The following is a 9,347-nucleotide window of genomic DNA, read 5'->3' as shown; positions in this document are numbered from 1 at the left end:
AACATTAAATATCTGCTCTGGGATCTGTGTTTTCAACTCTGTCTTTGGAAAGCATTTCTCTTTGATTTTGCTGGAAGAGGAAAATAACTACAAATTTGAATGATTTAATCTGAAATGTAACTGATATTGCAGAGGAGTGTCCCTGCTTGTGTAGTATAAAGAAAAAACATATCAAAGCGTGGGCTTGGTGCCATTGTCAGCTTGGTTCATGGAGCCAGTGTGCAACGTCAGACTGCCAGAGGTCCAAGGTCATACAGACCAGAGCCTCCAACTTTAACCTCATCCACCAGATGAGGGCCCTCTTCTCCCTGGTCTCCAGGAGCAGGAGCCTCCTCCCTGTCCATTTAGGGGGTTGTAGTCTGAAACACACAGAGGACATAAATAATCTGTGTCTGTGTGTATACAGACTTCAAATTGTCACCCAGCCCTGCATAATATTCATCAAATGTGTGTAAATGGAACAGAAATGTATCAAAGGTCAATCAGTTCTGAGTTTCAGGTAGCAGGTGAGGTTATCATGGAGACGAGTTAAAAAGACGTTATTCTGTGGTTGTGTTGTCCACCAGTGTCACGTTTTCATCGTTTCTAATAAGAAATGATTCCACTACAGAAAGCACTGCTGAGGTTATGCCTTTAAGGAACCTCAAAGTCTGTTGCCTTCTTACAACATATACAACCTGGTCCTTGTGCAGCTACCTGGTCCTCATCATGTGAAATACATACCAGCACTCCGAAGTGGCTTCTTGTCCGTCTTTGGTTTCAGTGCAGATGGTGATGAACTGGCCTCCTCGCTGGTCTGCAGTAATGACACATTAAACAGACACTACACTGATTAGAATAGAATAGAAAAATACTTTATTCATCCCCCAGCGTGGGAAATTCAAATTACCGTAAATTGGGGACTATAGAGTGCACCTGAATATAAGCCACACCCTCTAATTTTACAAAGAAAATCCATTTAGTACTTGTGTAGAACGCACCAGATGATAAGCCGTGGGTGTCCACGTTGTAATATGAGATATTTACACATGTTGCACATGAGGACTTTTAAACTTTTAATTAAATATGTATGGTAACACAAACAAATACATGCTGCAGATGCTTTTTTTCCCCAAACAGTGCCTAGAACACGGCTGGTTTAAAAAAAACTCCCAATCTCATCGGTTTGATCAACTTTAATTTAAAAGCTGCATCATATGCATTTCTTCGATTGTTTTCCATGTTGAGGGTGAGTACAAGTGACTGATTTACAATAATTTAGCAGAGTAAGTGTGTTTGATTTATCGTACAATTTCACTGGACCACTGAACTATTCGTTAATTTTATTGGTCCAATGTTACGAGGCAAAATGTTTTTGGCGGCATGAAAAAAAATTAATAAATGATCCGCACCGTATTATAAGCTGCGGTGCTCAAAGCCTTGGAAAAAAGTAGAGGCTTATAGTCCGGAATTTACAGTAGTCAAATAGCTATTTTATTTTTTTTAATATTTACAATGATTGTATATTAGAACAATAACAATAATAATCAGTGACTAAATAGATAACTTTGAGAAGAACATGTCAGCAGTGACTGTTAAAAAGACTTAAGGCTGTGGGGACAAAGGACCTCCTGAACCTCTCAGTCCTGCAGCTGCAGTGAGATGAGCCTCTCACTGCAGCTGCTCCTCAGGAAGAACAGACGGCTCTGGCCCCTCCTGTACACTGCTTCTATGTTGGCAGACCACTCCAGTTTATTATCCAGCACCACCCCCAGGTATTTGCAGGTCTGAACAATCTCGATCTCCCCTCCATCAATGCAGACTGACTGATATGGAGTTTTAGATCTCCTGAAGTCCACCACCAGCTCTTTGGTCTTGGTAGTGTTCAGGAGGAAACAGTTATTTTTGGTCCAGCCACAGAAAGGACTCCACAAGGTCCCTGTACTCCTTCTCCAGTCCACCGTGCACACATGCCACAACAGTCGTGTCATCAGAATACTTCTGTATGTGGCAGGACTCTGAGTTGTACCTGAAGTCTGATGTGTACAGACTGAAAAGAAAAGGAGCCAAAACAGTACCCTGTGGATCCCCAGTACTGCATTCAATTCAATTCAATTCAATTCAATTTTATTTATATAGCGCCAGTATTGGCTCTGTGATCCAGTGATGGTCCTCATGCCCCTCCACACCTCCTTGGTGTTATTGTTCTCCAGCTGTCTCTCTACAGAAGTTAATGTCGTCTGTGGTGGTGCTGACCCTCCTGTCCATGTCAATGCCCATTTCTTCTTCCTCCAGCAGTACAGCCCAGTCTGTGACATCAAAGCAGTCTCTTAATGCATCACTCGCCTCTGGTGACCACTTCCTGAAAGATCTGGTAGTAACAGGAAGTCTTTATACACAAGGTCTGTATGTGGGTTGTAGATAGACCATGCTGTGATCAGATCTACTCAGTGGTGGAGGAGACACTGCCCTGTAAGCCTCCTTCACATTAGCGTAAAACAGATCTAATGTCTTTTCTCCACGTGTTGGACAGTCCACAGACTGTACAAAGCCAGTCAGGCAGGAGGATAGAGAGACGTGGTTGAAATCCCCTGTGATTGCAATGAATGCCTCAGGATGCTGGGTCTGTATCTCTGTATCCTCATGCAGGAAAGCCTTCTTATGGATTCATTTTCAGAAGATGTAGAGTGGAACACCATATCTGATAAGCTGGCATACAAGAAGTTGGAACATGAACCCATATTTTGAGCAGGTTTCTTTTTTTGTGATTGGTTCGAATTCAATCGAATTGAATTTGCCACACCATTTCTGAGGCAGTTTAATCACTGTGCCTTTGTCAAAGGGTCCTGATCCGGGGCTCCTGGCTGTCTCTCGGGTGATGTTGAATGACTGACTGATGTGTCAGTGAGAGAAGTCACTTTGTTTGTGGTACTGTGTGCAAAGTTACCTGCACCATTTACGTCATGAAAAGTAAAGAAATGTGAAGCAGAAACGTGGCTGCTCCTCTGTTGTGTTTCTGTGTTTCTGTGGTACTGAACTGCATGTGACATCCGCAGAAGTGCTGCAACCTTAAACAGGGCGACATACCACACCAAGAGTTTATTCTGCACTAAAACAACAAATAGAGAGAAGAAAAGAAGAAAAGAACAGGTAATCTTCACCGAATTTATTTCCGGTCAGAAGGATTCCTAAAGGTTCTGGATGCTGAACGTATCACTGCATGCCTGGCACCGAGTTTTACAAGGTTTTCATATGTCACTTCTCATGGACTTTTCTTTCCCTTTCTTTGTGTTTTTTTTCTTGTAACTGACTGGCATTTTAAATATACCTTAAGATTAAGATGAGCTTTAACCCATCCAGGTTGGCAGCTGTTTACACACATGCACAGGGTCACGCACTCATGGAGACAGATGCCATGCACTGCAGCGGTGGGCGGCCATTCGCAGCACCCGGGGGCGGTATGGGGGTACGGGGGTCGCCAACCTTCAGGATTATTGGACGACCCATGGCTGCCCCCACCTTTCTCGTTTTACATCGACATGCAGGCTGTCTTGAGATAATTCTGATATCAGCTAACAAGATCACATTTATTCGTTGTTTCAGAGGACAGCGAACAACTCTGGGCAGTATGCTGTTTGTTTGAACCTTTTACAGCCTTGTCAACAAGAGTTTAGGCCCAATTTTCATGTCCCAGACAAATGTTGAAGCTGGCAGACATAAATCTGGGTGATTTGAACAGCGGCCATCAATCACTGTGTGCGACTTCCAAAGACATGTCTTGCAAGGCTCATGGACACAGCCCGGCCTCGCACGGATGATCTGAATCTAGCAGGTTTGATATTCTGGAGCAGTTGTGACTGAGTGAGGAGCTACAGCCAATAAGAGTGCAAAAGACGAGGTCCGGTGCCACCAGGTCAGGGGTAAACACAGAAAAGGAACACGAGGACTCACCTGAGAAAGGTTTGCAGATTCTTTGCAACTCTTTCCCTGCTGCATACTTTCCCAAATCTCGATCTTCTGCCTTCTTTTCTCTTCTTCTTGCTGAAAACAAACAGTCAACACTCTGTTCCAGTCTGCTGTAATGGAGCAACCATCCATCATGCTTCCATTTTACTACTGCACCTGCTTCTGTTTCTCTCTAAACATGGCTGCTTTGGCATCAAGCTCCTCTTGCATCTTTCTCCGAGCGGCTTCCATGGCCTCTTGTCTTCTTGCCACTAATGTAGCATCTTTGCAGGCGGGGGGGAAGAAAAGCAAAACAAGTAAAACATTTGAGAACATTGTATCATTAATGGTTTAAGTCATTTATCAGTTCAGGTAACATCTCCTCTAAGAGACTGCAGCGTTTCACCGTTTCATGCGTGTAAATGTTACCTTTTAAGGACTGTTTACCATCCTCTTAGGTATCACTTCATGTTTTAGTGACATCGGTGGAATAAAAACGTGTGATAACAGGTAAAAAGGGTACATAAAGGAGCACAGTAAAGCTCAGTGTCAGCTCACTTCTGCGGATAAAGAAACTCAATGAAGCTTTTAAGGCCTGAAACACCAACAGCTCACCGGCGGACCATAAGCTATCTTCTGCTCAACTCAGCTTGTACACAACTGTGATGTACAAGTGATTGGTCATGTGATACTCGGTTGGAAGGCTGAGATCCTTTTCCACTATGGTGACTACAGCTGGTACAACTAATGACCAGAACAATCCGAACACCATTAATACAACTCAACAATAAAGCCTGCTGGCATTCCACTGGCCATTAACTGAGATGGTCTTTTCTCACTGACACGGGTCCTGATGATCCTGTTCAGTAAAACTGTTAGCACACAAAAACAAGCGTGTTGATGTGTGTGTGTATGAATGATTAGAAAAAGCATGTAGTTAAGTATCCTAAGACGTGCTTTTAATGAGTGTGTGTGAGTGGGGTGAATGCAGCATGTAGTGAAGCGCTTTGAGTGGTCAGTTAGACTAGAAAAGCACATTTACCATTTACCACATGTATTCTGCTGTAGCCTCAGTTTAAATGATCCAGCAGCTCTGCCTAATGTGAACATTGTCTTTTAACAAAATTTGCATTTTCCAAAAAGCGGGAGTGTGAAAAACCTCTGCAGCTTGTATGGAGTCACATCAGCTCAGTAGGTGGTCCCAGGATGCCTCCACAGGCCACATGTGTTCACATTGCTAAGCAATAACAGATCAAAGTGTCCTGGACCACCTCTGAATGTGGCTGAAGTGATTCCATCTGAAGGTGCTTACATGGCACTGTAAAGAATCGGACTAATGGCTAAATTACAAGAAGACTGACTTATTAAGTTCATGTAAACACCTTAATCTGACAAGAAAAACGGATCGGATCGGGTTACCCCTGGATAACTCGATCCAAACGTGCACGTAGACGACAGTGGATCGGATCGACCTTTCTGTGCATGCTCCAGATTTGTTCCTGGGATCGTCACCCGGAAGCGGAAAGAGACGATATTCCTGTTGTTGTCGTAGGAAAGAAATAAACAACGAGATGGAGAATGCTCCGTTGTGCATCTTCTGTTCCATAACCAGCTCATCCCAGATGGAGAGGGACGCAGCTTCATCTCGCTCTGCGTTCTCCATCTTTCTGAATGCCTGAGTTTGTGGTTGTTGGTGGTGAAGACGTCAACAGGAAGTGGCTCTATTAGCGATAGCTGAAATGGGGACAGCGCCACCTATGGTACCGGGGTATGACACGCTTTGTGCCAGTGATTCCATTCATTCACCGTCATATATCCAAGGATAATTCCCCTCAGATAAGGAGCAGAACCCAACTATAGCTGTAATCCAGTTAATCTCACCATGTGGACCCTCTGAGTGAGTGCAAACCTGTATTGTGATGTGCACTTGTGATTGGGTCATGTAGAATACATGTAAGCACCAAATGTGAACATCTGCTCTTACTTAGTCTAAATAACTTTATGTGTTCGCCCCACGCCTACTGTTCCCATGGGGACCTGCATAATAAAGTATAATACAGTATTCAGTTACAACATGAAGAGCTCTCACAGCTCAAGTGAACTACACTGACCAGGCTCTGCTGGGAAATCTTGGATTGTGGTATTCATGAGAATGCTACTTTGACTCAAACCATCCACCTGACCTCCGCCTGCTGCACAGTGAAAACTCCCACACAATGACTGGACAAACACCACGAAGACAGCAAGCTGATGACTGCCTCCAAACTCCTAGAGTCTGATCAACTGAACGCAGAATACACAGGAACCAGCTGGAACCACCGGAATTTATTAAGCGTCACACAGCCACGCAGAATTTAGTGATGGCATCTCAGTGCCAGGCAGCACCAGAACCCTCCAGAGGTGCTGTGCAGCTGGAGCATGTCATCTCTCTGCCACATGAAGGCTATGTATGCCAGAACATATTCTTTAGATAATAAAAAGCCATTTTGGTTGCACAAGTAGGACCTCCACAATATTAGCTGGGTGGTTTTAATGATATGGGTGACTGGTGCATATGACGCAGGCTGCCATCTAACATTTGTCTCAAGTTTTGACCGGCTGCATAAACCCAATACTGGTGTTACCTTGCAGTGTTGGTGGGGGGGTGCTGTGGCTGGATCTCCTCTTCCTCAGGTGTTGGATGAGCAGGTAGACCATGACGGTCGCAACCAGCAGGTGCCAACCATACTGGGACAGAAGCTCTCCTGCTGGGAGGGAAACGGGAAAATATGTCAGCAGTGAGCGTTGTTGGGGATTCGTGGACACAACAGAAACAGAAACACTTAGTGGCCGAGTCATGTCTATTCACCGATTACAAACACCTGGAACTTGTTTCCCAGCTAAATGTCTCACTGACGTACTTTCGTTCAACGTCCTTTAAGTCGTTGCTTCGATTGAATCGGACGTTACATTCACGCAACAATAAATAAGTTGGTCAATTTGAACGTGCGGAGTTACCAGTGAGGCCCAGTGGACTCAGATCCTGGTTTTTGAGGAGAGACCGACGAGGAGAGTTTTCGTCATCGACATCTAAAATCTCTACATCATCCATTTCAGACTTCCAGTAGACGCTGTCAGTCTCAGGCAGTGACCACACCGTGTCCCGTACTCTTATCGCCTCATTAAACTATCAGCTGTGGGAACTTCACCTCCACCTGCCAACCATCTGTAGCTGAACAGGACTGGACGGGACGGGACGGGCTCCTCTTTTTTTGGCCGGTGACCTCGCTCAGCGCCGAAATGGTTAGCTACAGGCAGGATGACGTGTTGGTCTTGTGTTTCTTCTTCTACCACATATTACCAGCGCGCTACCGCCACCTCATGGTATGGCATCTTTATGTCAGGACCAAAAATACATGAGTATATGAAGAAAGAAATAATGAAAAACGTATGTTTGTACATTTCCCATTTATATATAAAATTATTTTATACTGACTTTAAAAATTATTATCGATAATGCCCACATAATCATTTCTACTTCTGTGTAACTGCTTATGTTGACGTCTGCATGAGATTAATAGCTGCACCAGGGAGACCACCTCTGTCTGCTCTAAGAACTGAGAGTCCCACAGCCCTGGCAGTACCAACACCACTGTCCGCTCAAAGAACTGAGAGTCCCACAGCCCTGGCAGTACCAACACCACTGTCCGCTCAAAGAACTGAGAGTCCCACAGCCCTGGCAGTACCAACACCACTGTCCGCTCAAAGAACTGAGAGTCCCACAGCCCTGGCGGTACCAACACCACTGTCCGCTCAAAGAACTGAGAGTCCCACAGCCCTGGCAGTACCAACACCACTGTCCGCTCAAAGAACTGAGAGTCCCACAGCCCTGGCAGTACCAACACCACTGTCCGCTCTAAGAACTGAGAGTCCCACAGCCCTGGAGCTCCATCATATCTTAAAGATCTCATTGTAAGATATTTTCCTAACAGAGCACTTCGCTCCCAAACTGCAGGTTTACTTGTTGTTCCCAGAGTTTCTAAAAGTAGAATGGGAGGTAGAGCCTTCAGTTATCAGGCCCCTCTCTTGTGGAATAAGCTGCCAGTAAATGTCCGGTAAGCAGACACCCTCTCTACCTTTAAGATTAGGCTAAAAACTTTCCTTTTTGATAAAGCTTATAGTTAGGGATGGCTCAGGTGACCCTGAAACATCCCATAGTTATCCATCCATTTTCTGCTCTTATTCCACCTGTCCATGGCGAGGGATACACTCCGGATGGGTCACAAGTCCATCACAGGGCCACACTCAGTGCGGTTACATGCGGGCAATCGGATCTGATTAATGGCTAAATTACAATAAGACTGAGTTATTCAGCTCATGTAACAAGCTTAATCCGACAAGAAATTGCATCGGATCGTGTTACTTGCGATCGAATTAAGACCCCGAGATAACTCGATCCGATTGCCCACTGAACGTGCCTGGAGATGACAGTGAATAGGATCGAGCATTCTGCTCATACTCGAGATTTTTCCCGCGATCGTCACCCGGAAGTCGAAGGAGACGATATTCCTGTTGTTGTCACCGCCGTCAGAAAGAAAGAAACAATGCGATGGAGAATGCTCCGCTGTGCATCGTCTGTTCCATAACCAGCTCATCACAGATGGAGAGGGACGCAGCTTCATCTCGCTCTGCGTTCGCCATCTTTCTGAATGCCTGAGTTTGTTGTTGTTGGTGGTGAAGACGTCAACAGGAAGTGGCTCTATTAGCGATGGCTGAAATGGGGACAGCGCCACCTATGGTACCGGGGTATGACATGCTTTGTGCCAGTGATTCGATTCCTTCACCGCCATATATCCAAGGATAATTACCCTCAGATAAGGAGCAGAACCCAACTATAGCTGTAACCCAGTTAATCTCACCATGTAAACCCACTGACTGAGACAAGTGAGACAAACAACCATCACCTTGGTGATGGCCTCAGGTGGGATTTGAACCAGGAACACATCTGCTGTGAGGTGACAGTGCTAACTGCCACATCCCTGAGCAGTCTCTCCCATAGTTATGTGATGGTTCATTATTTGGACTTTGGTCTTGGGTTTCTGGGTTAATGGATTCATTCTGGTTTGTGTTCTTAAGTTATGGGTTTGTTATCCGGTTCTCTTCATTTTGTATTCTAGTCTTTAATTATGGATATGCCAAGAAATGGCATGACCATATTGCAATTGTGGGCAAACTAACTACAAAAAAAAGTAAATAAAAGTAAATACCCCCTGCGGAGTCATCCCAATGCATTTCTATGAGGATTCTGAACATTTTATTACCACGAAAACGAAAAAAATTAATCTGTTAATTTGGCCCGAACCGAAACTTTTGCCGTCAGTCAAACTCTATTTTGTACTCCAGTCCGATAGGTGGCGGTAGTGCGCTTCGGGAAGCAAATGAAC

The 9,347-nt window shown here is 44.8% G+C and overlaps 1 protein-coding gene across 2 annotated transcripts; it reads right to left on the bottom strand.

Annotated features, from left to right (window-relative positions):
- selenos (selenoprotein S) lies at positions 1-7,161 on the bottom strand. 2 transcript variants are annotated; one of them, XM_072381111.1, is made up of 6 exons: positions 6,922-7,161; positions 6,549-6,668; positions 4,102-4,208; positions 3,931-4,020; positions 724-796; positions 1-359 (listed from the first exon to the last, which is right to left on the bottom strand). In XM_072381111.1, the coding sequence occupies exons 1-6, from the start codon at positions 7,013-7,015 to the stop codon at positions 280-282; spliced, it is 564 nt and encodes a 187-aa protein (XP_072237212.1). In that variant the 5' UTR covers positions 7,016-7,161; the 3' UTR covers positions 1-279. The 2 variants fall into 2 exon arrangements, with proteins under 2 accessions (XP_072237212.1, XP_072237211.1); XM_072381110.1 differs by having other exon boundaries at positions 6,549-6,671; positions 6,922-7,160.
- Between the last annotated feature and the right edge of the window lie 2,186 nt (positions 7,162-9,347).

Source organism: Leuresthes tenuis, unplaced genomic scaffold (assembly GCF_036924035.1).
Source record: "Leuresthes tenuis unplaced genomic scaffold, fLeuTen1.0.hap1 SCAF_2, whole genome shotgun sequence".
Lineage (NCBI taxonomy): Eukaryota > Metazoa > Chordata > Actinopteri > Atheriniformes > Atherinopsidae > Leuresthes > Leuresthes tenuis.
The sequence above is the reverse complement of the archived record's forward strand: the minus strand, read 5'-3'. Positions and strand labels throughout refer to the sequence as shown.

Bases quoted from the DNA above. Each gene is read 5' to 3' on its own strand.
- selenos (XM_072381110.1), bottom strand. From the start codon at position 7,015: ATGGATGATGTAGAGATTTTAGATGTCGATGACGAAAACTCTCCTCGT. The intron at 6,672-6,921 runs GTAACTCCGCAC...TTTCCCTCCCAG, and splicing joins GAGTCCACTGGGCCTCACTG to CAGGAGAGCTTCTGTCCCAG. The intron at 4,021-4,101 runs GTGCAGTAGTAA...GTTTGTTTTCAG, and splicing joins TTAGAGAGAAACAGAAGCAG to CAAGAAGAAGAGAAAAGAAG.